Raw genomic sequence first — 27,607 nt, 5'->3', positions numbered from 1 at the left:
GCGCCCCATTCTGAAGGCTTTACTGCTCTCTGAGGGATTTAGTGATCATGACGTCCTTATTATCATTGTGAGCTACGCCACTCAGTGACATAGAAATATGGATTATACTTTCTTGTCTCCATCTGTCAGAGAAAATCCTGCTGGATTTAGACTATTTTTTTTCAGCCGGAGAGAAAGCGTTAAAATGAGTTTGAGACATTTGCAACGAGTTTAACTTCCATAATGTGACACATTTCTGCATGCAAAAGAATATTTAGCAAGAAGTAATGGGATGGGATAATTTCGGATTTGATTGGATGGGAAAATTGGGCCAGTCTTCACTAGTCATGCATCATGAGAAGTACATTTCTGTTATGTCCTTCATTCTTTTATTAGATGTGAGTGAGAAACAGGAACAAATACTTCAAGGCGTTTTGAACTGGAAACAAATTTAACAACGCGTTTCTTCTCGGTTCAAGTAGCCTGGATGAACTGAATGTGAAGGGAATCTAATTAATGACAGTAGTTATGGTCACCCAGAAATAGTTAAAGAATAAAGCGTATTGTTGTTTAAAACAAGGACTCACTGAATCAGGAATCTATACTAAATGAATCTCTAGATTCTGGTTCATAATTACATTTGGATCATTCCAAACTCCACTCTTCCTCTCTGTCACTCTCTGCATTAGAGCATAGTCATCTTTTATAGTGTATTATCAAGATGAAACTCTTGGTTATTGAGTTATTGAGCGTATGGATGGTTTTTAATTCCTGCAGGAAGCTTGTTTCAGATGGAGTCATATTAAAAACCTGTATGAAATGCCGGAGGTGTGTTGCCTTCATTCGGTTAAATGTGTGGATTGAGCATCTAAATGGGCATCGTGCCTATTAGTTCATCATAATTTATTCTATTCGTACAGAAGAAAAAATTGATAAATGCTTAATACACCTTAAAGTGTGGCAGAAAAACTTAAAATTTATCTTGAAAAATAAATCTTGATTTTGGTATTATTTACTTTGTAAATACTTATAACTACTCTTAATTATAAATAAATAGAATATTCACACATTCATACACAATGTATTTTATAGAATCTTTATTTGGAGAATTTATGTTATAATATTGTTTATTTTATTTTTTTATATACACAAGTTGTGTATTTTATTTGTAGAAAATGTTCTGGTTTGAAATATATATATTTGATAAATTTGTATATTGTGTATAAAATACAAAACTAAAACATTTATACAGTTTTACTTATTTTACTGTTATATATAATTTATATTTTATATATTATGTAACAATTTTTTTGTATAAAGATTTTTTCTTTTGTAATTGTTATTTAATAATCATATTATATTTATTTATATAATAAAAATACTAAAAAGAAAATGTATACATTTCTCTGCTTTATTGTAATGTTTTAGTTAATCATATGTATGTCATATTCTGTTGTGCAGATCTGAAGAAGACTCTAGCTGTTCTTCTGGATAATATAATGCAGAGATTAACAAAGCTGGAGTCTAAAGTGGACAATATCATGTACAATGGCACCAGTACCAACCTGACCAATGGAACCGGGACCCCTGCGCCGAACCCCGTCAACTCAGAGAAAGTCAATGTGGCAGGTACAGATGCTCTTTCTCGTATTGAAGTAGCCTATTTTCTGGTAATCTTTCTGTTTCTCCTTGACTGCCCCACATTTCCAAAGTCCACAGCCCTCCGTAGACCTCCGAGTAAACACAGTACTCTATACACATCACGGCACACACTCTCGTATGCATCACACACACATACATGGTTTTCTTTCACAGCTCCTGCCTTCTTTATTGGATCCAATTGATTTTCCCTCAGCTCAAAGATGATTAACGACTGTGGGAGAAAGCGAACTATTTGTAGTTTCACCAAGTATTTGTTCGAAAAGAAGGGCTTGGCTATGTTGGCTATGAGTGATAGCTTTGTAGTCAAACGGGATATTTATTGTCAAATACGGTTTGATTCTTGTTTCATTTGGTCATGGAATGCTAAACTGCTTTTCTTTGACATGAGATTCTCTGCTGAGGCGGTTTTTATGGTGGCTGACAGTTACGTTTATTGATTTTTACTGTGTTTCTAATGTGTTGTTGTTTCAGGTTGTACTGACGAAACCGAGAGTTAATGTAGCTTGTCACTAAATCAAAGTTTGACTTGGCAGCATTGAAGTTTGATGCTAAACTCTATGCGTGTGTGTGTTCTGTAGACACGATGCCATCTGAGAGAGTTTTTTTTTTGATCGGTTGACTGAATTTAATGTAATGATGGTTGGGCATGTGCCATTGTAAAACTGGTATTCTCTATCATTCAGTAACATGGGCTAGATCAAAGTACTATGATATTACCATCTAATTCTGTCACTGTACCATGGTAACATTATCATTGTGGAAAGTAAAAGCATGTTTATGAACATGAAAATTAACCATATATAGTTCAACTGTTTTGGCAGATTGGTCATTGTCACCGACCGATGTATAATTGCACTGTATTGTATAATTTCACACTATAAATGGCATAGTTCAACTGTGTTTACTGCTGTAACCTAATAATACCATGTTTATAGGACATTTACTACAGTAATGCCATGATATTGGTATTCTGATACAGTGGCTTTGGTACTAAAGTAATACCATGGTTTTTAGAATGGTAATACTATTTTGTTAGACATTTACCACAGTAATACCATGTTTATCATACATGTACAGTTATACAATCCCTGGTTGTGATATTTACCAAATGGCATATACCATATTTTCTTGTACATGTACAATTATAACATGGTTTTCGTCATTTATCATAATAATACCATAACTTTATATATTTACCACAGTAATACAACATTTTCTTGTACAACCATACAGCCATGTAATGTTATAATATGTTGGTTTTGGACATTTACCATGGTAATACCATATTTTTACAATGGTATTCTCAGAAGTGCCACATAAAACATATGGTAATCATTCAGTTCCATGCTTAGCCTATATTAAAATACCATGGTATTACCATCTGATGCCACCACTGTAACATGGTTCATCTTCAGTGCTTTTCTGTAAAGGTTGTATGTGTGTGAGTTCTGTGTCACTGGACTTGATGTGTGTGAGGATGTGATCATCGTCTCTGACTCACTGTGCTTAATATAGGCCAAACACCCATTGAGTCACGTGGGGCTTGACAGCGGCTGGATATCGCTAACCTTCTCTCTCTCCGACTGCTTTTTTGACAGACCCGCTGTGATGACCTTTTTGTTTATATCTCAAACCTAGCTAAATTACTTTATAAAATGCATTAAGTTGCAAAGGCAGGTTAAAATTACTGTATGTGATGGATATGGTGTGCTATTATGGCATTGGATTGTGTAACACTCACCGTTCGTTAATGCTAACTTGATTTGCGAAGATTGTGCACAGTGTAAATAATTTAGCTCTTTTTTCACCATTGTAAGCAGTGCTTGATACGTCAAGCATCACTATAATACTAAGGCTGCTAAAGCAACATTTTTTCATTCTCATGTAGTGAGTCGGGGAAGTCGTGGCCTAATGGTTAGAGAGTCGGACTCGTAATCGAAAGGTTGCGGGTTCGAGTCCCCGGCCGGCAGGGATTGTAGGTGGGGGGAGTGAATGTACAGCGCTCTCTCCACCCTCAATACCACGACTGAGGTGCCCTTGAGCAAGGCACCGAACCCCCAACTGCTCCCCGGGCGCCGCAGCATGGCTGCCCACTGCTCCGGGTGTGTGTTCACGGTTTGTGTGTGTGTGTGTGTGTGTGTGTGTGTGTGTGTGTGTGTGTGTGTGTGTGTGTGTGTGTGTGTGTGTGTGTGTGTGTGTGTGTGTGTGTGTTCACTACTCGCTGCTGTGTGTGTGCACTTGGATGGGTTAAACGCAGAGCACCAATTTCGAGTATGGGTCACCATACTTGACAATACGTCACGACTTTACTTTTACTTAGTTCAACTCGATTTACTAAAATATTTCAAACAAATGTAGCAAATTAGCTCAAAGTGAGATGAACATAATTAATCATAACAGGTTGTTATCAATTATATATTCATCTTCAGGAATTAACTGTAGCATTAATAGTACAATAAACTGATTTGTTCGTCCGCAGTATGGACAGTTTTAATCGTCTATTGACTCTAAGGAAAATTATTTCTCTGGCCACGAAAAATAATTTCCTCCCTAATACATTGCTCATAGAGCATGTAACAAAACCGGAACGTGAAAGTGACCTCATTCTGTTAGTAGCAGACACAGACAACCAAGCGTGAATACATATGGATGTTTATTAAACTACACTACAGGGGAACATGCAACATCGAACTAGACATACAAACATACACACATTAAACATAGATGCCAATGCAAGGAAGGCATGGAGAGAGAGAGAGAGAGCGCTCGTGAGCAAGAGAGAGCGTAATGGCAGGATTTCCACATCAGCTAAACACAACCTGTTAGAACCATCGGAGAATCACATCACCTTAATTAAAAGGGGTCGAAGCCTAGAAGCGCATCTGGATTATGGACTTTCTGACCAACAGACATCAGCATGTTAGGTCAGGCCTCACCTGCTCCACCACCATCACACTCAACACCGGCGTACCACAGGGCTGTGTGCTGAGCCCATTTCTCTACTCCCTCTACACCCATGACTGCAGGCCTGTGCATGGATCCAACTCCATCATCAAGTTTGCTGACGACACCACAGTGATTGGCCTCATCAGAGACAACGATGAGACTGCCTACAGGGAGGAGGTACAGCACCTGGCTGCATGGTGTGCTGACAATAGCCTGCTCCTCAACACCAGCAAGACAAAGGAACTTATTGTGGACTTCAGGAAGAAGAAAAGTGGAACGCATGACCCCATCCACATTAACGGGATGGTTGTTGAACGTGTCTCCAGCTTCAAGTTCCTGGGAACCCACATCTCGGAGGACCTGACCTGGACCACCAACACATCCAGCCTAGTCAAGAAGGCTCACCAACGCCTCTTCTTCCTTAGGACACTGAAGAAGAACCACCTGTCTCCAATCATCCAGCGGAACTTCTACCGGTGTGCAATTGAAAGCATCCTGACCAACTGCATCACAGTCTGGTATGGGAACTGCTCAGCTGCTGACCGCAAGGCACTACAGAGGGTGGTGAAAACCGCCCAACGCATCACAGGGACACCACTCCCTGCCATTGAGGACGTCCAGAGAAAACGCTGTTTACGTCGAGCTCGCGGCATTCTTAAGGACTCCTCTCACCCTGACCATAGACTGTTTAACTTACTGCCCTCTGGGAGGCGCTTCAGGAGCCTCCGAACAAGGACAAGCAGACTCAGGAACAGCTTTTTCCCTACAGCTGTTTCCCTACTAAACTCTGCCCAATGATACCCCCCTCACACACCACTACAAACTCTTCACCCCTCCCCATCATTAAATCGATTAAAAAAACAAAAAACAAAAAAAACAACCAATCTACACTGACTACTATGTACTGTAAATTTTTATTTCTATGCACTTTCAATGTTCATTGCACTAGTGTTTATATATCTTAATTTATAGCTTATTCATATCCATTTGTAATTATTTTCATAGTTTTTGCTCATAGTGTACATACATTTACTGCACAACCCATCTGTATAGTATGTTCATATCACCCATCTGTATATCATACTGATAGTATTTAAAAACTTGTAAATTATGTCCATAGTACTACTGCCTTATCTGTATATTTCTGTACATATGTAACATATTGTAGGCACTGTATATCCTGTACCTCTGCTTATTGCACTTCTGGTTAGATGCTAACTGCATTTCGTTGCCCTGTACCTTACATGTGCAATGACAATAAAGTTGAATCTAATCTAATCTAAATAGTTAACAAGCGGTTACTTGCATATTGGTTTTGTTGGTGCTGAGTAAAGTGTCCTGGTGCATGTATAATGCGTAGATTCTTGATGAATTCCTTTAGGAGTGAAAGCTTCGTCATTCCAGCCATGGGTTAATTGGTCCAAAGTGAATTGACAAAGTTACTGAACTTAAAACTGCCAGCAGCTCGGACTCTCCCCGAAAGGGGAGTCGCAAGATTTCCAAGGTGGTATGTGTGTCTCCAGGGCACCGAAAGTAAAGAGAAGACTGCGGTGGCGCTCGTTCAATGAAGTCTGTGAAGTTTCGCGGCGAATCTCAAAGCAGAAGGCTCATGCACTTCTGACAGCAAAATGGAAATATTTTGATGGCTTTCTACCATTTACAGAAGCAGAATATACCTGTGGAATGCAAGTTATGCATGTAGGAAAACCGCACATCTCAAACACATTAAACAGCGCGAGTCTCTGTTAGATTAGATTAGATTAGATTCAACTTTATTGTCATTTATGCAGAGTACAAGTACAGAGCTAATGAAATGCAGTTAGCATCTAACCAGAAGTGCAAGAATATAGTTTTATATACATATAAGTGCAGAGTAAATGAGGATATGATTTACAGAATGTACAGTGGAATTGCTATATACAGTATTGGGCAGAGTATATACAGAATATAAATAGGAATGCAATGTAGGGATTGTATGTACATTATGAACAGAGCAATGTGGGATTATATATACACATTATGAACAGCAGAGACGTGAGAACAGTGGTAATAAATAAATAAATACAGCTGGATGAGTGTGTGCAAGTATTGATAGAACAATGTATTCTATGCAAAATAACAGTAGTGCAATATTTTATAGAAATAGTTTACTGTGCTTTGTACAGTAACAACTTTAGACAGTTTATATTGTAATAACTTTAACAATGTGCAGTCTGTGCAAAATATGAGTAGTGCAAATGCATGTGTGTAAAGTACTGTGACCAGTGCAGTAATAAGCAGGTGCAGGTTAGATTGGTGGTGTGGCGTTCAGAAGTGTCACAGCTTCGGGGAAGAAGCTCTTCCTGAGCCTACTAGTGCGAGAGCGTAGGCACCTGTAACGCCTGCCGGATGGAAGGAGGGTGAAAAGTCCATGGTTAGGGTGAGAGGCATCCTTGATGATGTTTCTTGCCCTGCCCAGACAGCGCTTATGATAAATGTTCTCAATGGAAGTTAACTGGGTGCCGGTGATCCGTTGAGCAGTTTTCACCACCCGCTGGAGTGCTTTGCGGTCAGATGCGGAGTAGGGCTGCAACAACTAATCGATAAAATCGATTATTATCGATTATGAAAATCATCGACAACGATTCTCATTATCGATTAATCGGGTCTGCCCACAGTGCACGTCCAACTTCAGCTGGTTAGTCAAATTACGGCACTGAATAATGCATTTCTATGGACAAAATGCATCTAAAAATAGTGGAGGAAACAGAATGAGATTCTGCCGGAGAAGCACGTGATCCAAGCTGCCCAAAACATAATTCTTTATTTTAAGCTTTAAGTTAATGCATAAGAGTAATGGCTTGCCCTGTCAGGCGCTTTGACAGATGCGTGTGCGTCCTCAGCGCAAAAACGTTCAGTTTACGGTCATATCCTTATCTATAAATGCCACAAATTCACGCGAGCATTTCCATTTTTGCATAAAGGTCCGTCCTGACAGTCTGTGTTAAGTTTAAAATACCGAATGAGCGCCGGCGCCGCGGGCGCGCGCACGCGCGTCAGACGGACAGAACACAGTAGAGAGGGAGACAATTAATAGGCTTTTCAGCGCAAACATATCCATTGTGCTGAATTATCTGTTGTTGAAAGTTAATTTAAGGTTTAAAATAAATTAAAATATTTTATGAGAGTAGGAACTTTAAAGGGATAACAGCGTGTAATTGTCTGTCTGAATATAAACATGAGACGCTCCATAACGGCCTTTTACAGGATAAAGAAATGACGAGGTGACTGTGATCAAAGTAGTTCCTGCAGAACATTACTCTTACCTGTTGGTTAACACTGAGTTTGTGTTTTTATTCGTCTTTATTATTATCTTTATTATTTTAATTTTTAATAGAGGTTTAAACTATATTCAATTTTTACAATGCTTAACAAATTTATGTAAGTTTTTTAACAATGTGTTTATGTAAGGTTTGTGCCACTGCTGCTCTAAAGTAACAGTATTGGTGATAACCAAAATCATTTTTCGGCTTTCTGTACTGGTTAGTACTCCAATATGTGTAAGCTCTTTAGTAACAGTAGTAGGCTATTTTTAATGCTATAATATCATTATTGCTGTTATCTATGAAAGAAAACCAGAGCACTTATTTTTTATTGTATTTTTTATTTTTCGCGATACCCAATTGCAGTCAAAAAGTACATAAACAATACCAGCAAGAATGCAAGCTGTTATGAGGCCATTTTTTATTATTATGTCTAATAAATGACAATAACATTTTTAAATTTAAACAAATTTTTGACAAATTTCTAAAATATGTTTTCTCTTTATTATGCTAAGTGGTCTAATAAATTAAGCACTGTATGTTTTCATAGCATTCAGTTGTCACGTTTGTTTGAAGGACATTGGGCAGAATGTGGAATAGTGTTTTTTTTTGGGCAATATTTTTTAAATCCGATTAATCGATTAATCGAAAGAATAATCGGCCAACTAATCGATTATCAAAATAATCGTTAGTTGCAGCCCTAATGCGGAGCAATTGCTGTACCGTACTGAGATGCAGTTCGTGAGTATGCTCTCAATGGTACAGCGGTAGAATTCCACAAGGATCCTGGGATTCAGGTGAACTTTCTTAAGGCTCCTTAAGAAGTAAAGGTGCTGCTGTGCCTTTTTGACCAGAGTGGAGGTGTTATGGGACCAGGTGAGGTCATCAGAGATGTGGATGCCAAGGAACTTGAAACTCGACACACGCTCCACTACAGCTCCGTTGATGTAGATGGGTGTGTGTGCATGACTCCTAGTCCGCCTGAAGTCCACAATGATCTCCTTTGTCTTCTGGGTGTTTAGTTGTAGAATATTGGTGGCACACCACACAGCCAGGTGCTGCACCTCATCCCTGTAGGCTGACTCATCGTCATCCTTGATCAGACCTACCACCGTGGTGTCATCTGCAAATTTGATTATGGTGTTGGAGCCATAAACAGGAACACAGTCATGGGTGAAGAGGGAGTACAGGAGAGGGCTCAGTACGCAGCCCTGTGGCACGCCGGTGTTCAGGGTGATGATGGAGGAGGAGAGGTTATCTAACTTAACGGACTGAGGTCTGTTAGTCAGAAAATCTAGAATCCAATTGCAGATGGGTGTGCTGATTCCAAGCTGGCTGAGCTTGGAGATCAGCTTGGAGGGGATTACAGTATTAAATGCAGAACTGAAATCTATGAACAGCATTCTCACATGTGTGTTTTGACTGTCCAGGTGGGTGAGGGCAGAGTGAAGTGCTGTTGAGATGGCGTCCTCTGTTGACCTATTGTGGCGATAGGCAAATTGGAATGGGTCTAGTGTAGCAGGGAGACAGGATTTTAAGTGGGATGCAACCAGTTTCTCAAAACACTTGGCAATGATGGGGGTGAGTGCAACAGGACGGAAGTCGTTAGGGACCGAGGCAGTGGAGTGTTTCGGTACTGGTACGATGGTGGAGGTTTTGAAGATAGTGGGGACAGTTGTTTGGGCCAGGGACAGATTGAAAATGTCCGTGAAGACCTCAGCTAGCTGCTCCGCACAGGCTTTAAGCACACGACCAGGTATTCCGTCAGGGCCAGCTGCCTTCCGTGCATTCACCTTACGCAGAGTGGAGTAAACATCTGATGTGGAGAGTGTGAGAGGCAGTTCACTGGGTTGATGCTCAGCTTTGAGTGAGATCTCCTTATTATTTTGATCAAAACGAGCATAAAAGTGGTTGAGCTCGTCTGGGAGGGAGGCAGAGCTGGAGGGGGCACAGAGTTAGGTGGTTTGTAATCTGTGATAGATTGTATGCCTTGCCACATACGCCGGGGGTCTGAAGAATTGAAGTGATCTTCAATCTTCTGTTTGTGTGTGAGTTTGGCCTGGCAGATACCCTTCCTCAGGTTGGCTCTGGCTGAGCTGTAAGCCTCCTGGTCTCCAGACCTGAAGGCTGCATCTCTTGCTTTGAGCAGGAGGCGAACCTCTCTGTTCATCCAGGGCTTCTGATTGGGGAAAATTTTTATTTTTTTGTGTGTAGTCACTCTGCTCACACAACTGTTGATGTGCTCTAGGACAGAGTTGGTATAAATGTCAATGTTAATCTGAGAGTTTGTGGTGGCCTGGGCAGCAAACTCACTCCAGTCTGTGTGCTGGAATTGATGTTGAAGAGTGGAGTCAGCACCTTCCAGCCAGATTTTAACAGTCCTTATCGTAGGTTTCACACGTTTGATGACTGGGGTATACTTGGGGAGCAGGAACAAAGAGAGGTGATCAGACTGACCCAGGTGGGGGAGGGGTGTGACTTTGTAGGCATCACTCACATTAGTATAAACGTGGTCCAATGTTTTATGTCCCCTTGTAGTGCAGGAGACATTTTGATGAAATTTAGGGAGAACAGATCTAAAAGTGCAGTGATTGAAGTCCCCAGCAACGATAAAGGCTCCATCCGGGTGCAGGGTTTGTAATTTGCTAATAGTAGCACAAAGTTCTTTCATAGCCACGTTAGCATTAGCGTCCGGAGGTACATAAACTGCAGCAGCAACAATGCAAGTAAACTCACGTGGTAGATAGAATGGCCTGCACTTGATAATCAGGAACTCCAGCTCAGCAGAGCAGTAGGTATCAACAATGACAAAGTCTTTGCACCATGATTTATTTACATAAATGCATACTCCACCACCCTTGTTTTTACCAGAGGTTGCTGCTACTCTGTCAGCCCTGAAGAGAGAGCGTCCATCCATATGCACCACGCTGTTTGGGACATCGTTGCAGAGCCATGTTTCAGTGAAGAACATAACATTACAGTCCATAAGCCATTTCTGTGTGAGGGTCCAGATCTTTAGTTCGTCCATCTTGTTCATCAGAGACCGTACATTGGCAAGGAAGATGCTGGGCAGAGCTGGTCGATGTGGGTTTAGCCTTAGCTTAGCACGCAGCCCTCCACGCTTTCCCCGTCTTTGTTTACGGTCTCGACGCCGAGCACTTCCGGCCGGTACGAGTGATCCGCCTGTCCGCGGTGATCTCAGTAGCTCCGGCGGGAGTTCGCTGAAGTCGAAAGGATGATCTAAAACTATGTTGGAACACTGTTTGTTGATGTCCAAAAGTGACTGTTTAGTATAGCTGTAGTTCGCATAACTGAATCGCGCGAACACGAGTGAAATAACCAGGTAAATTAACACTATTTTCCTAAATCTGGTAAGACGCTGAGCCTCGCGATGTGTTCGCGCCGCCATCTTGATTTAGTTAGCGGCACACGCAACCTTTCTGTCAGAGCCGTTTTAAACTAAAACTAAACTATAGGCTTCTATATCTTACAAGTTTTTTTTTTTTAAAGGCCTTCATATAAAGTTTGTCACATGTTTAGAACAAATTGTATTATGCACTTTCTCCGCAGCAGCTCAGTCTGTGTCCTCTGCTATATTTTCAAATGCGCTCGTTTCAAACTACTGTATATCGATATAAACTTTATTGCCTCATATCATATCGCTTATATAGAATATATCGATATATCGTACAAACTCGATATATCGTCCAGCCCTAGTAACTAGGCTAATATAATAAGGAAACATACAAACAACACATGCATATACCAGATACATTTGTAACTGATTAATTATGGTCTAAATAAAGAAAATGTCTGTGTGTGTGTGTGTGTGTGTTATGTGTTTTGTAATCCTGGAGGTAGTCCACTGGTCAGCCAGGCCGTTGGTGCCTGGTAACGAAGGTCATTTAGTTGGAATGTGTTTGAAGTCTGATGGAGAGAACAGAGAATTTATCTGTTTAGCATCTTTTTGACAGTGGGGGACAACCATTGGCAATTTAGCACCCATATAAAGGTGGAATATGGGGCCAGGTCTGTGAGTTACAGGTGCTGGTCATAAAATTAGAATATCATGAAAAAGTTTATTTATTTCAGTAATACCATTCAAAAAGTGAAACTTGTATATTAGATTCATTCATTGCACACAGACTGATATATTTCAAATGTTTATTTCCTTTAATGTTGATGATTATAACTGACAACTAATGAAAGTCCCAAATTCAGTATCTCAGAAAATTAGAATTATCAATTAAGACCAATGCAAAAAAAAATTATTTTTAGAAATGTTGGCCAACTGAAAAGTATGAATATGAAAAGTATGAGCATGTACAGCACTCAATATTTAGTTGGGGCTCCTTTGGCCTGGATTACTGCAGCAATGCGGCGTGGCATGGAGTCGATCAGTCTGTGGCACTGCTCAGGTGTTATGAGAGCCCATGTTGCTCTGATAGTGGCCTTCAGCTCTTCTGAATTGTTGGGTCTGGCATATTGCATCTTCCTCTTCACAATACCCCATAGGTTTTCTATGGGGTTAAGGTCAGGCAAGTTTGCTGGCCAATCAAGAACAGGGATAGCATGGTCCTTAAACCAGGTACTGGTAGCTTTGGCAGTGTGTTCAGGTGCCAAGTCCTGTTGGAAAATGAAATCTGCATCTCCATAAAGTTGGTCAGCAGCAGGAAGCATGAAGTGCTCTAAAACTTCCTGGTAGATGGCTGCGTTGACCTTGGACCTCAGAAAACACAATGGACCAACACCAGCAGATGACATGGCACCCCAAACCATCAATGACTGTGGAAACTTTACACTGGACCTCAAGCAACGTGGATTATGTGCCTCTCCTCTCTTCCTCCAGACTCTGGGACCTTGATTTCCAAAGGAAATGTAAAATTTACTTTCAGAGAACATAACTTTGGACCACTCAGCAGCAGTCCAGTCAAGACTCTTCTGACGCTGTCTCTTGTTCAAGAGTGGCTTGACACAAGGAATGCGACAGCTGAAACCCATGTCTTGCATACGTCTGTGCGTGGTGGTTCTTCAAGCACTGACTCCAGCTGCAGTCCACTCTTTGTGAATCTCCCCCACATTTTTGAATGGGTTTTGTTTCACAATCCTCCAGGGTGCAGTTATCCGTATTGCTTGTACACTTTTTTTTCTACCACATCTTGTTCTTCCCTTCGCCTCTCTATTAATGTGCTTGGACACAGAGCTCTGTGAACAGCCAGCCTCTTTAGCAATGACCTTTTGTGTCTTGCCCTCCTTGTGCAAGGTGTCAATGGTCGTCTTTTGGACAACTGTCAAGTCAGCAGTCTTCCCCATGATTGTGTAGCCCACAGAACTAGACTGAGAGACCATTTAAAGGCTTTTGCAGGTGTTTTGAGTTAATTAGCTGATTAGAGTGTGAACATATTGAACATTTTCACAATATTCTAATTTTCTGAGATACTGAATTTGGGATTGTCAGTTATAATCATCAAAATTAAAGGAAATAAACATTTGAAATATATCAGTCTGTTTGTAATGAATTTAGGGCTGCAACAACTAATCGATAAAATCGATTATTATCGATTATGAAAATCATCGACAACGATTCTCATTATCGATTAATCGGGTCTGCCCACAGTGTACATCCAACTTCAGCTGGTTAGTCAAATTACGGCAATGAATAATGCATTTCTATGGACAAAATGCATCTAAAAATAGTGGAGGAAACAGAATGAGATTCTGCCGGAGAAGCACGTGATCCAAGCTGCCCAAAACATGATAATTCTTTATTTTAAGCTTTAAGTTAATGCATAAGAGTAATGGCTTGCCCTGTCAGGCGCTTTGACAGATGCGTATGCGTCCTCAGCGCAAAAACGTTCAGTTTACGGTCATATCCTTATCTATAAATGCCACAAATTCACGCGAGCATTTCCATTTTTGCATAAAGGTCCGTCCTGACAGTCTGTGTTAAGTTTAAAATACCGAATGAGCGCCGGCGCGGCGGGCGCGCGCACGCGCGTCAGACGGACAGAACACCGTAGAGAGGGAGACAATTAATAGGCTTTTCAGCGCAAACATATCCATTGTGCTGAATTATCTGTTGTTGAAAGTTAATTTAAGGTTTAAAAGTCAACATGCAGTGCGAATATTTTATGAGAGTAGGAACTTTAAAGGGATAACAGCGTGTAATTGTCTGTCTGAATATAAACATGAGACGCTCCATAACGGCCTTTTACAGGATAAAGAAATGACGAGGTGACTGTGATCAAAGTAGTTCCTGCAGAACATTACTCTTACCTGTTGGTTAACACTGAGTTTGTGTTTTTATTCGTCTTTATTATTATCTTTATTATTTTAATTTTTAATAGAGGTTTAAACTATATTCAATTTTTACAATGCTTAACAAATTTATGTAAGTTTAACAATGTGTTTATGTAAGGTTTGTGCCACTGCTGCTCTAAAGTAACAGTATTGGTGATAACCAAAATCATTTTTCGGCTTTCTGTACTGGTTAGTACTCCAATATGTGTAAGCTCTTTAGTAACAGTAGTAGGCTATTTTTAATGCTATAATATCATTATTGCTGTTATCTATGAAAGAAAACCAGAGCACTTATTTTTTTTTGTATTTTTTATTTGAGTATTTTTTTTTCGCGATACCCAATTGCAGTCAAAAAGTACATAAACAATACTAGCAAGAATGCAAGCTGTTATGAGGCCATTTTTTATTATTATGTCCAATAAATGACAATAACATTTTTAAATTTAAACAAATTTTTGACAAATTTCTAAAATATGTTTTCTCTTTATTATGATAAGTGGTCTAATAAATTAAGCACTGTATGTTTTCATAGCATTCAGTTGTCACGTTTGTTTGAAGGACATTGGGCAGAATGTGGAATAGTGTTTTTTTTGGTCAATATTTTTTAATCCGATTAATCGATTAATCGAAAGAATAATCGGCCAACTAATCGATTATCAAAATAATCGTTAGTTGCAGCCCTAAATGAATTAATCTAATATACAAGTTTCACTTTTTGAATGGTATTACTGAAATAAATAAACTTTTTCATGATATTCTAATTTTATGACCAGCACCTGTATATGCAAATGTCAATAGGCTAAAATGGTCTCTTAAGACAAAGTCCCAACGACCATCAAGGATCATAAGCAGATGCTACACAAAACATGTAAATTAAAAAATAAACGTAATATAATAAATAGACAAAAAACTAATACAAATTATGACAAAAACCTTTAGCAGCTGGTTAACAATGCTAAAACCATCAAGAACACTAGCAGATGCAAATCAACACGCTAAAATAAGCCAGAGGATGCTAGCAGTTGCTTAACAAACACGTTAAAACCACCTGGAAAACCTTTAGCAACTGCTTAACATTGCGTTTAAAGGAAGAACACACTAGCAGATGCAAAACAACACATTACAATAAGCTAGAAGATGCTAGCAACCACTTAACTTTAAAACCACTCAGAAAATATTTAGCAACCACTTAATGCGCTAAAACCATCAAGAACACTCTAGCAGATGCAAAACAACACACTAAAATAAGCTAGAAGATGCTAGCAACCACTTAACACAATAAAACCACCTGGAAAACCTTTAGCAACCACTTAATGTGCTAAACCCATCTAGAAGATGCTATTTTTTATAGCGTTGAGTTTTGCAGTGTGTTAAATGTTGAAATATCGTTTTAGGTCTCTGTTTGCTTAACAGACACGGTCAACATGCTGTAGATGTCTTTGAGAACTCAAGCCAATATTTTCAAATCTAAGTCATAGTTCAGGATGTCAGCAGCTCGAATCTTTACATGCAGTCCCAAGCTCTCCAAAGCGCCATTATTCCCTGACGAGTGACCGAATGGGCCTGGCAGCTAGTGAAGAAAACAAAGAAAGGTCCTGCTTCTCAGAGCTATCAAACGACTCTTTATAGTCCATCAGAGAACATTCTCCTTCTGCTCGTTCTTACTGAGTTGCTCTCAATGGGTGCATTTAATGTTTGAAGAAACAAATATTTCGAAGAAATGGAAGGGCTTTTTGTTCATAGGTCACCTGCCTTTAACCTCAAACATGTTTTGTTTCCCAGCAGTGTCAGAATACGTCTGTTTGTTGCAGTTTTAAAGTTGTTTCTCTCAGTTGACCACCAATATACGATTGAATTTGTCTTCTGATTGGCGCAAAGATGTTTATTAGAAGACCTGAGAGTCCGAGTCTATTTGTTGAGTTTGTTTTGGAAGCAAATGATCTCAAAGTTCCAGGAGCCCGTTAGCTTAGCTGTTTTTCGTAAACGCATATTGATGTTAGTAACAACAAACTGAATCTTGTAGCTAGCACAAAGAGGGATACAAAATATAGTAATTTTTAACGTAAAAATATCAGCTACCTACATTTATTAAAGGACCTTGGTATTTTTCTCATTGTTTTTAAAATGTGAGCGCTGTCCTTTTTCTTGTTTAGGATCTCGCTGTTTTCCCAATTAGATTTCATCAGTTGAATTAGCATCTCATATTTACGTCAATAAATTCGTCCATTTAAAACAAGTGTATGGTAGAAAATGTTATTTTCAGTGCAGAAAGATCAACATAAACTAGCTACACTTTGTTTGTTGTTGAGTTCATGGAACTTGTTGTTTTTTTCAATCTGACCATAAAGTGTTTTTCCAAGTTCCATCATTTTTAGCAATGATAAAATAACGTTAAGACAGCCACCAGAAACGACAACTTCTTTCCAACATAAAGAAGAATAGAAAATATCATATGTTTCAGCATTTGAAGATCCATGTAAGTAAAATGTCGGCTAGGTACGTTTTAAGTACGTTTTTTTTGTTGAGTATTTTTCCAAACATGTCGTTAACATTTAAAATACTTGGATGACGACTGAAGAAAACAAAAAATTTTTTTTTTTTTATCATCACATCATAAGCATCATTAACACTTGAGATATAAATGCTGTTGCCCAAAAAACAACCTAGCAACACTGTCTTAACCAAATTCCTCAGTCTCAGTTTGGTGGGAATGTTTGAAAGATTTGTTTGAAAAAAAAAAAAAATCTGAAAAACTGTTTAATGATGCTAGTGCTCGCTCAAAAATGACACACTTAACACATGTAATATGCTAATGTTTGGTCCTTTGGTAAATTATTCCTGTTGTCTTCATTCCTAGGATAACATCAGACCTGGATTGACATTATCTCGCATCTGTGGATCCACCCGATTAAAACCGCTGAACCGTCGCCCGCCGATGTTATCTATCCAAACATGGCATGTTTCACCTCAGCTCTCTCTCTCTTTCTCAGAGGTTATCGGCTTTGCGTGCCAACAGTGAAGAGAGCCCAGGTGTTCGTGCGGCCCGTGGCTTGTGTGTCTATGTGTGTGTGTGTTTGTTTGCGCCAGCGTGTCTGTTACCGTCTCTCTGGACGGTGCTGAAATGACGCCGCTGGCATGCTCTACGCTTCTGGCTCTTGACTAGAGCCTAGAATCCTCGGAGAGAGAGGGAGAGCGAGAGACACAGACAGAGATACCCACTGTTAGCAAACAGAATGGCTTGCTTCATTGTGCTCGTAGATGCCGCTGGTGGATGCAAGGCCAACGTGTAATTAATAAGCTGAACACTCGCAGGCCAAGAACAATTGCACAAAGACAGTGTTCATCCTTGCTAGCTAAAAGAGACACGTTGGGTTAAAATTACAGTTAAGGCTTGACATGTTTACTATATTAGCATCCACACCAAGTCAAGTTCTGTTTAGTATAAACACGCTGCAGTTATGACATCTGCTGCTTTAAATACTCCAGCTCTTTAACATCAGGTGGATTCTGATTGGCTGTTAGTGTTTTTAATGTTCATCAGCTAGATAAATAGTTCAGTTGAATTCATCCTGCACCGTTTGTTTGATAGACGTGAATTAAGTTATTTTCATGTTGTCCTACTACTTTTTTTAGTGACGCAAACTTATGATTTTTACATTAAAAATTATCATACTCTCATTCCGGTGTAATAATGACTGCCGTACCATGGGTGCAGCAGGCACAATGATATTACGCAGCGCCTGAAAGTAGTCCCCAGCTATATCATAACTAGTTACCTAGCTCAGGACTACTTTCAGGAGCTGCGTAATATCATTGCGCCTGCTGCACCCATGGTACGGCAGCAAAGTTCCTTGATTATTACGCCAGAATGAGAATATAGTTCCTAGTCATATCGGCCTAGAAAATCGCAACTTTTCATTTTCTGTCAGTCTTAGTACACGATATAACTACAGAAGAGTCTAGCTTTAAATAGGAAAATTATCGAAACTCTTTGGTCATTTTATGAGCGAGATGCTAATGGTCTAATCCAACTCAATGATCTATGCTAAGCTAAAAGTGCTACCACCAGACCCGGAGATTGGCTGAATGGATTCAAAAACGGTAAAACTCAACTGTTTAACTCTAGGGGAGTTGTAAAATGAGCCCATTTTCAAAAAAAGTGGTGTGTTCCTTTTAAAGGCTTGGATAATTGTATTTATCCCGTTTTTCTATATATGTGAATGATTACCGAATTTGTGCGACTTTTTGTGAACATTGTCCTGCTACAGTAGTGGTCAAACTTACGATTTTTACATAAAAACAGTCAATGTAACTTCAAGGTTGCAAGTTTTATACTAGTTTTGCCATATTCTTCAGATAATGTGTAACCAAAAATCTAGTTTGGTTTTCTATCTTTCTATCTCTTTTAACCCACTTGAGGGTTAAACCAATATTAAAATTATGGCCAATAATTGTTCTTATTTTATGAACGATAAATGGACAATACAAAAAGTTAAGATTTTTGACTCTTTAAGTGTTCAATTGAATTTGTCCATTTCTTTGAAATACGAGAAAGATTCTTCAAATTGTGTGAACAATATCCGGCTACTTGTTTTAGTGATGTAAAATTATGATTTTTGCGCAAAAATGAACTTCAAGATTGCGAGTTTTGAATGAATTTTGCCCAAAAAATGAACTTCAAGATTGCGAGTTTTGTATGAATTTTGCCAAAAAAATGAACTTCAAGATTGCGAGTTTTGTATGAATTTTGCCACTTTCTTCAGATAACGTGAATATCTATATATTAACCAAAATATAATATAACCAAAAATCTAGTATGGTTTTCTTTTTATCTACTTTAACCCACTTAGGGGTTGCGCCAATATTGAAATTCTGGCCGATAATGAGCGATAAATGGACAATAATAAAAGTTATGATTTTTGACTGATTAAATATTTGAAACTAAAATGTATTATAAACTAAAAAAGTGCAACACAAATCAATCAATATCGACTGATACAATAAATTTAAAAAACATTCAGATTTAACCGATATAGTACAGACATCGTCCATCCCTTCATAAAAGTGATAATTTTAAATATTCAGCATATGTTTTCCCATTCCCTGGAACTCATCTGGAACTTGTTATCTGGATAAGCGTGATTTGATATTGTTGCAAAACCTTTTCAGATTATTTGGTCTGATAAAAATATTCCTGGATGATACTTTGCTTTGGTCATAATACATTTGGTCATAATTTCCCAGTTCTGGATGTTTGTCACCTGTTTTGCAGAGCCGGAGGTCTACAGAGAGTCATGGTTGGGTGTGGAGTGTCCCTGCAGTTGCTTTTATACATTTAGGGTGGGATGTGGCTTCCCTCTTTAGGGAACAGGCTGAACCAGTAATACTAACCATGACTAGCTGAATGCAATAGTTAATCTCATCAATTACGCAAGACGGTCACGATGGGACTTCCTGTTTTGTATTAAGCATAACTCAACCTGCAAAAAATAAAAAAAGAATTAACGATTAGGATGTTTAGAAATGAATAAAAAGAGTAGTCAATTAATGGACCATTTTTTGTTTTGTTTTTAGCTATTTGTCTCCAAAAATGTCAGCTCCCAATTAGTTTTTTTTCCGGTTCATCATTTTGGACCCACTTTGACAATCCGTTGTTGTCGGCCTGTGTGTGTATATATGCGTGTGTGGTCCCAGAGGACGTGTGTGCATGTTGAGAGATGGGGAAGTCTGAAATGTGCACTTTCAGCAGGTGGCAACTGATGCGTAAAGAGCAAAGCTGGTGAACAAACTGGTTTTGAGTTTCATCCGTTGGGTTTGATGCTTTTTTTCTGTGTTATGAAGCAATATGTTTCTGATGAGAGAGCGCACACTTTTTTTTTTTCTCCATTTGATTGTCTATCAGTCACATTGTCGGCCTTTTCGGCTCTTGTGTAGTCAGAAATGTCAGTGCTGGGTAATGAAAGGCTCATTGTGTTGCACCGTTCTCTTGTGGGACGATGATCTGATTCAGAGAAAGATGGTCAGCACACAGTGGAACTTAATTAAGAGCCCAAAATGTAAAATTAATCCTGCTTTTTTTTTGTAATTTCTACGTAAAAAGTTCATTTAGATGTCAAAAATGTCATACTTTCCACAGAACCTTTCTGAATTGCCAACACCTGCAACCAAACGCTTTCTGTGCATCAGACCTACAGCAGTGACGTGGACTTATTTTGGCCCATTTCTCTGTCCAGTTTCAGCTCATGTATTTTTGGAATGTGTTGCTTGAAATGGCCGTTCCGGATCATGACACAGCATTACTGAGCTCACTTTTTGGATATTGCTGTGCACTCATTATTGTATTTAAAAAAAAAAACATGTTAGGAGTATTAGTAGGCATGTTAATTTAATTTTTTTTATCATGTTAGTAAAAGCTTTTTAACCATATTATGTTTAATTTATTAAAAATAGAAATATACATTTAAATCAATTTAGAATAAAGTATATTAAATGGTTAATATGTATGTATGCATGTATGCATGTATGCATGTATGTATGTATGTATGTATGTATGTATGTATGTATGCATGTATGTATACACGCTCAAGTGTGATGACAATTTGATTTGGAAATATTTCTTAATTGTTATGAAAATAACGTTTCACTCTCTCTCTCTGTATTCATGAATTTCACCTTTATATTAACATCATCTATAATTTGTCAAGATTTAAAAGTAAACGTGTGTGTGAGTCACATCCATTTGAAAGCTTCAACAAAACCCTTCCAGCTTGGCAGAAAGACTGAACGGCCTCAAATCACCTGGAACAGAGATTACACACACACACACTAGAGCACTGTTCTCTCACACTCCTCCATACTAGCCATAGAAGTGCCCTCGGTGTGTGTTTTCTGGCATGAGAGAGAGAAACACGCACTGCTCTGAGGGAAATATGTCTCACTGAAGCGCAACAGAGAGAGAGACGGCTCTCCTGAGTGCTTTGCCCCTCGATCCTCCATTTCTTGCTGTTTTCTCATTGAAAGACACACTCGTTGTCTTCTTGATAACTATTGTTGTCTTGTGGGGTCTCTCACTATTTAGCCTGGTGGAGTGCCCATCTCTCTGTGTGTGTGTGTGTGTTTATGTGATTGCGTGTTTACAATGGTGCCTGTGTCAAGCACAGCTGTTTTTTCCACTCAACATAGTGCCACATGTGGACTCGAAATCGTTCCCTTTCTCGCTTCCTCTCAGCTAATCAATGTTTTTGTATGTGACAATAAGAAGGAAGTTCCGTAAAGTTCATGAATGAAGAAAACACTACTGATGTATCTATCTTGATATATGGACGTTATCGCCCCAATCAGCAAACGAAAGTGTGATGGTACAGTTATCCAAATCTAGTCCACTCAAAAACATTGTAAACTAGTCCACTTTGGTAGTGCTGAAGGTATTCTGGGTAATATTAGTCTGGAGTACACAAACATATGCAAACTTAAAAATTCCACTGGATTCCTGCCATATGCCTGCCCTCCAAAAAACATTGCAAACTTTCATAGCGCCGAATGGATTATGGGTAATATTACCCTATAGTACACAAACTTATGGACACTTGATGTTTCTTAAACATGTCACTCTAAAAACTAGTCCACTTTAGTACTTAAGGGATTGTGGGTGATATTAGCTTAAAGTTCACAAACGTATACACACATCAAAAATCCATCCGATTTCTGGCATTTTTCAAACTTTTCCTCCCAGAAAATATTGTAGACTTTCGTAGTGCTAAGGGAATTGTGGGTAAAAATAGCCTAATGTATGCACACTTCAAAACTCCATATGATTCAGTCTGAAAATGTTGCAAACTAGTCCACTTTCATGGGTTGCACACATCAAAAATGAAAAATAGTATGCCGTGGAGTAAGTTGGGTGTACTGTTTTGCGACACAAAATTTCCAATATTGCATAATATTTAGCAAATTTGGAATCAGGTTAAGCTACTATCAGTAGAAGTGGTGTCGCAGCATCCCATTTTCTTTTGAAGAAAAAATCAATTGAAAACCATTACAAGCAGTCTGCTCTTAAGTAACGCAAGGGATTGTGGGTAACACTAGCCTGAATGCATACATGGGTGCATACTTTAAAAATCCATAGGAAATAGTATACCATCCAACTTTGGGGTACTTTTACCCAATGTAGTGTGATTGGGGACTCCAATTCCAGTATTGCATAATATTTAGTATGCAAATTAGGACTGAAATCGTAAATGCACATTATCATAGTAGTATTATATTGTATAGTATATTGGGGCAGTTGTGGCCTAATGGATAAAGAGTTGGCCTTGTAACCCGAAGGTCGTGGGTTTGAGTCTCGGGTCCAGCAGGGATTGTAGGTGGGGGGGAGTGAATAACCAACACTCTCTCCACCCTCAATACCACGACTGAGGTGAGACCCTTGAGCAAGTCACCAAACCCCCAACTGCGCCCCGGGCTGCCCACTGCTCCGGGTGTATGTTCACTACTGCGTGTACACTTGGATGGGTTAAATGCAGAGCACAAATTCTGAGTATGGGTCACCATACTTGGCCACACACCACTTCCCTTTCCTTCCTTCCTTATATAAACATATAACACAGACTGTAGGCATAGTATGTTATGCTATTTCAAATTCAGCATGGGATTTAAACCTAGTCATCAGTACAGATGGCGTCAATGCATGCATCCCAGAATGCCTTGCGTGGGTCTTCATGTTATTGGATTCTGTGTTGTAAAACAATCTCTCTGCGGTAGACAAGTGTGTCCTGTGTGTGTGTGTGTGTGAAACAGATCAGGGTTTGTTTGGGAGTTCATGTCTAATTAAGTACAATTAAGATCTAATTTAGCTCTAAATTGTGTTTGTATGTTAAACGCACCCAACCAGGCGATCAAGTTAAAGCGTTCACAACATGACATCAAACTGAACAGAGTGAATTTGTGAATGACTTGTACATCCTGTACTGTCTGGTGTTCCCTCAGTGGGGTGATTGTTTGGTTTACAGGATCTTCTCTTAATGTGAGCTGTTCTATTTAGGTTGTGGCTAGCCTTTGTTCTGCAGCTCCGTCATGTCTTACTGCTTTATGAGAGAGAGAGAGAGAGAGAGAGAGAGCAGAAAGATTATCCAGCACTTGCAAATCGAATCATTTGAAATCACATGACTAACCCTCACATTACTGCAGTTTTTGTCCTCGTCTCCCCACCCTTCATCGCTTCTCATCTTGTCTCCTTTCATCTAGTCATTTCTCCTCCCTATCTACTTGTCTCCTTTTTTTTAATCTAAACTCGACTCCTCTTCTCATTTTGTCTTCAACTCTCTTTGCGTCTCTTCTCATCTCTAGTCCACTCATACTGTCTTGTCTCCTCCCGTCTAATCTCTTCTTGTCTTCGTTTTCCTTTCATCGTGTCTCATATCATCTCATCTCATCTCACCTGGAGTCCTCTTCTCTCCTTTCATCTCACTTCATCTCACATGGGTCTCTCTTCTTTCATTATGTAACATCTCGTCACACCTTACCTCATTTCATTCATCTCATCTCCTTTCATCTTGTATCATCTTATCTCGTTGTGTCTCATCTCAACTCACCTCACCTGGATTCATCTCCTCTCCTTTCATCTTGTATCATCTCCTGTCAGTTCCTCTCATCTCAACTCACCTCATCCTGTCTTGTCTCATCTCTTTGTTTCTCTTCTCCTTTCATATAATCTCTCGTTTCCTCACCTATCTTCTCTTATCTTCTCATTTCCTCTCATCGTTAGCTCATCTCCCTTCATCTTCTCTCATTTTGTCTCCTCATATCATCTCATATTACCTTGTCTCCTGTTCTCTCATCTGCTTTCCCCTCTCATCTTATTTACACTCCCCTCATCTTATACTATTCTCTCATTTTTTTCATCTCGTCCCGTTTCGACTCCTCTCGCTTCTTTTCTCTGCTCTCTCATGGCCCGTTTCCTTAGAAAACAATGGATTTTGATTGAGCTGCAAGCTTTAAGAATCTCCTCCTGATATCCCAGTCTATGGATTGGGTTAATCTCCTCAGGGATTTCTTAGCTAATACAAACGGGTGAAGATAATCAGTGGCAAAAACATCAGGCGGCACATTTAATCTTTAGATGTCAAGTCCAACGCTAGAATCCTGTGACTTCGAGACCAATTAAACAAATCACTGTGTATCTCTTCAAGTTATGATATTATGATCTAACCTAAGTTTAACCTCTCAAATAGCTGTTAAATTCATTGAAACAAGTGGCTGTTTCAACCTAAAAGTTCGTTATGTTTATAACATGCTTGCATGCAGGCTTGACAACAACCGTCTCCGCAGCATGATGTCATATACTTGTCAACCTTGCACTTGATATTCTACATCGCTTGGCTTTTTAAACTCGGTAACTTGAGTCACTGAGATTTCTTATCTCCATTGTGTCCTTGAAAAGAGCTCTTTACTCCCAGGAACACCCGGGCGACTGCTGTAAATCGCCTGAGAGGTAAAAGCTTCCATGAAAGTGTAAAAGTCTGCACTCGGATCAGGGTTCGTCTGCAGAATGCGGGTGCATGCTTGTATTGGAAGAGAGGCACATTTGCTTGCACAGTAGATTATGTGTGCCGCCTTTGTGTCCCCAAAGATCAGTTTCGTTCGAATCTGCAAATAGCACATTCGTGGTCCAAGGTTTTTTCATGACATATGTGTTGACTAAATCCCTATCAGTAGTTTTTCAGAAGGAAGGACATTGCAGAATTTGATGGCTCGACAGAAGCTGTTAGAGAGAAAGGAAAAAGCTAGGTTAGATTGTTTGGCCCTAAAGGGCAGTTAGAATTTAAAGTTCAAAGTATAAAGCTCTGCCATCATTTTCTTTGTCATTCTAAACCTTTTTAATGTAAATTGTTGATATAATGTGTAAAATAATGTTATCTGCAAAGAGTGAAGATTCCAGATAAACAAAATGCAATTTTTGGATTTATTGTTGTCAACACTAGTTTGATTTTCAGTTCTTTTCATAAACACAAAAACAGTCATGAAATGAATTTTGAGCAGTAAAGATAAAGAACAAAACAAACAATAAACAAAAAGGTAGCTTGAAATTGTAATTAGATCTAATCACCCTTAAAATGAGATTTAAAATGAAGTTTATAATTTTTTTTTTTCCTTGGCCGACAATGTTTTATTCAATGTATTATGTTTTGAACATTACAAACAACAACTTATTTGAGACAAATTTAAAATTTTGAAAAAAATAATTTTGACTACAAATTTCGTAGCTTTATTACTTTCTTTACGTCTTTTATTACGTTATCAAAATTTAGTCGTTCTTTAGATATCATTGTTGTTCTTGTTTGTTTTTGTTTTATTTTTAACAACCCTTTGTTGTTACATAAAGTGTTTGCTTTAAAGACTTTCTAGTAAAAATACAAAGAACAATAATGTAACACAAAATATATTTTTAACAATAGCTATAAATTCTGATCTTATCAACTTCAATAGTAGACATTTTGGCTCAAAACGTTTATGCATTATTAAGTATTATACACAGGATAAGTTTGCGACGTTTTTCCCATGTTAAAAGGTTAGTTCACCCAGAAATAAAAATTCTGTCATTTAATTACTCACCCTTACATGTCGTTCCAAACCCGTAAGACCTTCGTTCGTCTTCTAAACGCAAATTAAGATATTTTGGATGAAATCTGAGAGCTTTCTAAACCTGCATAGACACCAACGCAACTGACACACACGTGCAAGGCCCAGAAAGGTAGTAAGGACATTGTTAAATAAAGTTATTTTTCTTTTCTTTGTGCACAAAAAGTATTCTCGTAGCTTCATAAGATTATGGTTGAACCACTGAGGTCACATGGACTGTTTTAATGATGTCCTTACTACCTTTCTGGGCCTTGAATGTGTCAGTTGCATTGCAGTCTATGGAGAGTCAGAAAGCTCTTTGATTTAATCAAAAACATCTTCATTTGTGTTCTGAAAATGAACAAAGGTTTTACACATTTTGAATAACATGAGGGTGAATAATTAATGACAGAATTTTTATTTTTGGGTGAACTATCCCTTTACATCAAATTTCTTTGCATTAATTGTTTATATTTCTGCAGTGCAATGCAGCAACAGAACATCTTTGAAGACCGTTTGAATGCATTTGGCAAGATGTGGGTGTTCGGTGTTAGTGTTAATTTCACACTGTGTTAATTTGCCATGTTAGCTGCATTATTGATCTCTTTCTCCGGCTGAGTGCCCATGTGCTGAAAAAGCTTATAGATTTTGGGTTGTGATTGTGAAGTATTCAGTCTGAAGGGAAGTTAGCTGTAAATTTTGCACTTTATGATTTACATAAATAAAGCTACTTATCTTAATGTTTTAAACCTATCAAAACTTGCTTATAAAAATGCATTTTTAAGCATGGTGTGGTTTTATTCGGGGACTACAGTTGAAATTTAGCTTTAACTTTAGACAGTAACAATATATATTTACAAATTATTAACTTTTCTAAATATTAAATAAAAAGTCAATTCAATTTTGTTTACACACATTTTGAAACTGGAGCACAATAAAGTTTGTTTAAAGAAAGTTTACATAGAAATGACTTCCAAATTACAAAAAAATGTGTTCTGCTAGCATTTCATGATTGAGGTTCATTGTCTCAAAAAACCGTAAGCAAAACTTGATGATTTAGTTACTTTTTGCTTTCCATGGGTTAAACCTACGTGTATGTTTTTTTGTTGTTGTTTAAGTTTGTTCTTTTCATTCTTTTGATGTTTTTCATCAGTTCAAATGAGACGACATAACTTATTAGAGACAATATGAATGCTTTGTAATCGCAATGTGGCTTTTGCACTTTTGTGTGAGCGAGTTCATTTGAGAGTGCATTGTGCGATAATTGGACGTATTGATCTTCCAGGTGGAGACCTGCGTGCCAAACAATCTTGTTGATTTTCAGCTGTGAAATGTCGTTTGTGTGCTAATTATGTTCTTCTCTCGCTTTCTCTGTGTGCGCAGACTTGCTGAACGGAGCACAGGAGAAATGCGAGCTACCCTCGCTTGACGGGTTTCCGCATTGCGAAGGGAAGTTGAAGGTGAGTGTTTCTCTCAAACCTCTGATCCAGCTCTCTGAGGAAAGCTTTTGGATCTGAGTCGCTCTTTAATTACTTTATGCTGTCGCTGTCCTATGATGGCTTCTCATCGGTTGGACTTTATTTAGAAACTATTTCCATCCTGAATCCAGACAGATAGATTTTTTAAATTAAAGACTCTCCGTGGGATGTTCCCCGTACAGACAGAGAGATATTGATTCGTTTTGAGATATATTTGAAAGCTTTTAACTGCTTTTGCGTTCGTTATGAAAGGAGTACTCATGTTGTTACTAAAGTCTGCAAGAATTACATTCTTTGGGGAAAGTTAGAAAATAAGATAATTAG

The 27,607-nt window shown here is 38.6% G+C and overlaps 1 protein-coding gene across 1 annotated transcript in view; it reads left to right on the top strand.

The window, feature by feature from the left end:
* The window catches only part of LOC306875304 (alpha-1,6-mannosylglycoprotein 6-beta-N-acetylglucosaminyltransferase A-like), an 86,622-nt gene that overhangs the window by 22,302 nt on the left and 36,713 nt on the right, over window positions 1–27,607 (top strand). Inside the window, exons 3-4 of the mRNA XM_079425772.1 lie at window positions 1,441–1,608; window positions 27,189–27,265. Coding sequence (XP_079281898.1) covers window positions 1,441–1,608; window positions 27,189–27,265 — 245 coding nt within the window. The remainder of the gene's footprint in view (window positions 1–1,440; window positions 1,609–27,188; window positions 27,266–27,607) is intronic.

This window comes from Barbus barbus (assembly GCF_936440315.1).
Source record: "Barbus barbus genome assembly, chromosome: 9".
Lineage (NCBI taxonomy): Eukaryota > Metazoa > Chordata > Actinopteri > Cypriniformes > Cyprinidae > Barbus > Barbus barbus.
The sequence above is the reverse complement of the archived record's forward strand: the minus strand, read 5'-3'. Positions and strand labels throughout refer to the sequence as shown.